At 39.7% G+C, this 5,845-nt stretch overlaps 1 protein-coding gene across 1 annotated transcript in view; it reads right to left on the bottom strand.

The window, feature by feature from the left end:
* Positions 1-3,312: 3,312 nt before the first annotated feature.
* Positions 3,313-5,845, bottom strand: part of LOC104538289 (kinesin-like protein KIF26B) — a gene marked incomplete at both ends in the record, with an annotated part of 7,138 nt that continues 4,605 nt past the window's right edge. The window contains one exon of the mRNA XM_010181438.1: positions 3,313-3,496. Within this exon, the coding sequence (XP_010179740.1) occupies positions 3,313-3,496 (184 nt within the window). The remainder of the gene's footprint in view (positions 3,497-5,845) is intronic.

Below are 5,845 nucleotides of genomic sequence, written 5' to 3'. Positions count from 1 at the left end.
GCAGGTCCTCAACCAACTCCTCATGTATTTAAATCTAATTTAAGCAGGAGTAGAAATACTTTCCACATCTGAGTCCACCTCCATGCAAATAAATTCAGAGCCATTTTGATACAGCACCTCAACTTACACATCTGGTAAAAAAAAAATATTAGTGGTGGGGGGAGACCAATTCACAAGCAAAGATGGTGATGGGAGCAACAACATGATGGGTACCTAGGAAAGGAAGTTCCCAGACACATTTCATTGCTCTGGAAATGCCTTATCAACCACAAGTGTGTTTTTGCCATGACCCTGCATTCAGTAGCTGTGGTACCATGCCACGGTATACAGGCACATAGGTGCTACAGGAGGTAGAAGGAAATAAGTTTACATAGATATGTGAAGACATTTGTAAAACTTTGGCATATTGACAGAAAGGTGATACACACTCATATAATTTTGTAGATTTGCACACAGAAAGTCTACTATGAAATATCTATATAAATAAGGAAAACTTACAGCTCCTAAAGCTATATATAACTATTAGCTGTAACTTAAAACATGTTGACCTACACTAAAAAAATAAAGTGAGAGATATTTCATTTTGCAAGTACTGCAAAATGCAGGACTTGCTGCTTAGTCTTACTACATGGTGTCTTGCATGACACAAAAGTTTCTATAAAAATATAAAGTCTTTCTGTGGAATGTGTTATATATAATTCTATAATTCTGTTTCAGTTGTAGGTTGTAGGTGATAGTTAATTAAAATTAACAACAATAAAACTATGAGTAGATTTTTATGATAAAGGAAAAAAGAAACATGAATGAAGAGAAAGAAGATAAGACAATAAAGCAAAGCAGAGAGAAAAAAAGAAAGAAGAAAGAAGAGAGGACTTTTGCCTCCCCTTTAAGACTCCTTAAAACTCTGAGACTTAAGAATCCCTGAGTCCTCTAAGAGTGCTACCCTCAGAAGGCTGAAATTACCTTTTTTGAGTGTCCCCCAATGATTTCCTTAGAAAAACAAAGAAATGCATTTAGTTGCTACTGAAAAAGACTGAAGATGACTTTACTGAATTATATATAATAAATATTTCTGTTGCTAAGATTACTGGATATTGGGGAAAGAAAAGAAAATTAATTACTACCCTTCAAAATCTCTGTCATATTGTTTCCACACATACTCCTATTACACAAACTGAGGAAATCCAGAATAAGATAAATTATCAGATCTTTCCTTCTTATTTAATTTACAAGCCAAAGTAAGACTTTTTTAGGATGGCAGATCCACTTGCTTGATCTGAAAATGAAGCTAACTGTTAGCTAAGTTCTCCATTAATGTGCCTGGCAACTACAGAGAAAAGAAGTGGAACATCCTAACACTTGTTTTTGTCTAAGGCCACAGAGACTTTGCAGAGCTGACAGCTGAAAAATGACTCTGCCAGTTCTGCCACAATGTCATTTATTTCACTGGTGCTAAGCCTGCTTCATGACACTCATGGTAATAAAACTAACAAGGAGGTAAGTACAGTACCAATGCGTTATTCTAACAGTCATTTTTTACCAAAATCATATGTTAGCCTTTAACCTCTTATCCTTTAGAAACTGGGTTTCTTTTTTTTTATTTCCTTTTTCCTATCCTTTTTTAACCCTGTTACAGTAATCTATGTATCTCTACTATCTTCATGGGTTTTTTTCTGAAAAGTCCTTCATTACAGCAGGAGACAGTACTAATCACTAGGCGTCCTTTCCGAGTAGCTGGAATTCCCCCCTCATTTAATTATCGCTGCGATCTGACCCTGCCTGCCTTGGGAGGCCGCTCAGATATGGGAACTTGAAGACAGGAGGTAGGATGGCCATGAGACAAAATAGAACCAAAGGCAGTGGGCAAAGCTTGCCATGTTATAATCCAACAGGATCATGCCTTCTTTTTTGAAAATGAGTCATTATAGCCACAGGAAAATAATTTTTTCCCTTTTACTAATTGCATTTGGAAATAGCAGAGAAGGACTGGGTGTATGGGTACTTGTGCACAGTAAAAAGCATAGAGCTTTATACAATTGTAATAATAATGCCCTAAAAATCAGCCACCTTTATTCCCATGAACCAGTCAGTTTGAGCAGTCACAGTCTTCCTTTCCACCAGAGGGTGGTTAATTAATAAACCTTTCATTAATTGAGATTTCTGCTTGCCAGTTCCACAGGGGTTATTACTTAAACACATGCAAACTGCATTTCCATTTAGAGCAACTTTCTGGTTTTGTCTCTTACAAGTATAGTCAATGTAAATTTTCTGCATTCAGCCATTAGACATTAATACTGCCGTGGTGCTCACTCACTACACATCATAGCTTGCAATCTATTCCTTATTACAAATAACCTATGCAGAGCCAGGAGCTGAAGCAGATGCTATTTCTGCAGAATTGCACAAGCCCACAAATTTAAAGAAGCGGAGGTCTCTGGAGTATTTCAAACAAACAGTTTTCCCTGTAAAAAAATGATTATTTTTTTTTAAAAGAATTTTGATGTGAAAGTTTTCTTTTTCAGTGGAGGTGCTTCTTATATTATAAAAATCTTTTATCACTGGAACTTACTAAGAAAAATCCCTCTGCATATCTCCAATTATAAACAATTTGTGAAACTTGAAACAGAAGATAAATATAATAAAAAATATAAATGGTGCGAGTCAAATGAAACTTTTGAAAATTATAGAAACATATAAGTAGACATGGAAGCATCTTTTCCTCATTTACAAGTGGGAGCTGGAAGTAAAGACACAAGTCAGTGAAATGGCAAAGAGAGGGAGCAAGCCCAGAGCGTTCACAATGAGCCATGAGAGTGCTTTGTGCACATGTAGTTGGGCCAGCAACTAAAATACCATGTATCTTCAAGAAAAGGTACAGTTTATGCATTGCCAACATGAGATATTTAGGTGTTGAAGAGGAACAGCTAACATAAGGGTGGCGAGGAATTCCTGTTGCCATGATATTTGAATCCATGACCTCAATGCTATCAGTAACGATAATACTAAAAGCCAATTTGAAAATCACTTTTTTTTAGATACAGCACCCTACACAATGCTGAGGACTAACTGTTAGTATCTCTACAAGAGCAACTCAATTGACAAGTGATGGTGATAATCCCCAATGGCCTTTATTGGCCTTTGGTGGATCTTCATTAGGCAGGTGGACATTTTGCTGGTATGAATGGCCCAACCCCATGCTGAATGGAGAACTCTGCTAATTTTCACCACTAAAGGATATTTTTAAAAGGCCTGTTTAAAGCCAGTTTCCAGGCAGGCATGGAGGAGACAGAAGGGAGCAAAGGGACAGCTTACTTCCGCCTTTGCCGCTCTTCTCCATGCGGTACTGGTAGATGTGCAGAGTGAAGAGCATGTGGGAGTTGCGGTGATCCTCCTCGTCACAGTCCCGCTGGCTGCTGCGACGTGAGGCGATGGCAGCATCGAGGAAGAAGGCAGCCTTCTCTGCCGTTGGAGCACGGAGCTCGCTCTGGTTCTGAAGCTGCGGGTTAACACAAGGGGAGAAATTACTTAGAAACTCCCACACAAGTCAACAGTACCAGACAACTTCCCACAGTCAATGCACACTGGCTGGCTTCTGACGGAACAAGATCCTTCTGACACTGGCAGTGGCAATACCATGCCCTCCAGGAGCCCCATAATTGAATCCAGGCTTCTCAGGGTTCTCACTTGAGCAACCTCTGGCAGTTCTTATGCATAAACCTCAGCAACTGGAAACCACTCCATAGGCTGGACAAATTCATACATTTGTTTCATCACCTTCCTAGAATTCTAAGCAATTTATGTTTATTAATTATTCAGTATTTTCACTATTTTTACTGCCTTTGTTTTCCCTGCATTGCTGGCTCTGATAAGTGAAAAAAAATGTGGATGACACATCAATCCTAAATTCAACAGTTGGTGGAGACTGGCAAAGGCATGACTACATGTTACACTTCAGAAAGTGTTAGAAGGGAGCAGTCCAGAGTTAAACCTGGGAAATAACAGGACTGTAGCATGTGGGGAGGAGCACAGAAGAGAACCCTTTTTCCTGCCCTTTCATACCATGCACCTGCTCAAAAGCCAGGGCAATCCACTAAATGGAAGATGGCAGAGAACGTACACACATTCACATTTGCTGGACCTCAATCCCAGTCACCAGCCAGTGCTTATCTCTCCAGAGTGACAGACAGCAAAGGAGGGCAGACATTATTAACCCCCCATAACATTAGGAATGCACACGTTTCATGTTACCCAAGATTAGTTTGTCTGTAGAAGGGATGTGTGGCTGTGCAATCTGATGGCATGGGTTTTGGCAGTATGCAGAGCTGGCCCACAGTCCATAGGGTAGACTTGTTTTGTCTGGCATAAAAACAGCAGTTTCAGTGGGCATGGTGGTGTTGGGTTGATGGTTGGACTTGATGCTCGGACTTGATGCTCTTAGAGGTCTTTTTCAGCCTTCTTGATTCTATGAACTCCCATTCTCTGGGTTTGTTCTCCTGGTATGTAACACAACTAGAAATTAAGGTTTTCCTAAAGAAGACAGCACACCCGTCTTCCCTTTGTGACCATGAATCAGTCTGAGGACAGACAACGCCGAGGCTCTGTGTGGGATGGGGTGGCACAGCCAAAGGCTGAGCTCTCTCTAGAAAGAGGTTGGGGGTCAGGAAGGAGTTAACAGACAAGCAGAAGGCAAGCCAAGCTGGGGGCTGAGCTCTCTAATGTAAGCAACAAGAAAATGTGCATACTTGGAAAGGCCCAATGACAGACAGTATGACATATGGTGATTATCCATTTGCTATACACACTGCTGATTTTGCATGTCTGTATGGCTATAATATAATACCCTCCCTTCATCTGAGGGTTTTGAGAATTCAGGTGTAGGACACATGACTCCAGAATGTTGCCATGTCTTGTAAACACACATAAAAAGGCTATTTTCCCTTGCAGTTTAAGTCAATATTTCACACTGCAGAGATATATAGACCTCTCATGGAGCCACTTTTTCTCCACAGATCTAAAATAATTCATTTTTTATATGGCAGTTCTGTCTGTATCTATATGAAAATAAACAACAATAATGGGCTATTTATTATTATTGCTATTGTGCTTAAATACCTTAGTAAAGAATTAAGGTCTAAGGAGAGTCTAGTCGTTACACAGTTATGCAACATACATAACATACTTACGCTAATTCAGATCTTAACTGGCCCATCCATCACTCCAATGGGAAACGTGAAGACTCAAGTCTTTCATCTTACATTGACTAAACTACACCAAATATTAGATGCCAGAGGGTGAGGTTTCTTGTATTTCATAGAGCACTAAAGCCAGGAGTCAAGTGATAATGAGAACCCCAATTGTTATTTAAAATCAAGATGCGACTTTGTAGTCTTTGGGTAGAATGGAAAAGAATGGAAGATAAGATCTAAGTATGTCCAAAAGGCTTCAACCACAAAGAGATTAACAAAAAAAATATTTCTTGCTGTTTAAAACCCCACGATTCATTACTTTTCTGGATATGAATCATGATTTCTAGATGTTTGGAGCTGGAAAAGGGGTACATGACCCTGTAGATGTCTGTTCCCTCCTCCGTCCATTGCCCACCTTTAGATTGGCAGTGCTCTGCAGGTTTTGGATGGAAGCAGCCTTTGCTTTTAAGGTTGAAAGAATATATTCAGGCTATATCACACTGGTTTGCTCCCTCTGCATCTACTCATACAAAAATCTGATTCACTTCCTCACAGATAGCAAAAGGAAAGAGTAGGCCTTTTTTCCCCTCAAACCAAGAGAGGAAAAAAAATAGAGATGCTGAAACTTTCTGGTGGTTACCCAGGAAGTATGTGAGCCA

The sequence above is a fragment of the Mesitornis unicolor genome, unplaced genomic scaffold (genome assembly GCF_000695765.1).
Source record: "Mesitornis unicolor isolate BGI_N332 unplaced genomic scaffold, ASM69576v1 scaffold18553, whole genome shotgun sequence".
Lineage (NCBI taxonomy): Eukaryota > Metazoa > Chordata > Aves > Mesitornithiformes > Mesitornithidae > Mesitornis > Mesitornis unicolor.
This window is presented reverse-complemented; position numbering and strand designations above follow the sequence as displayed.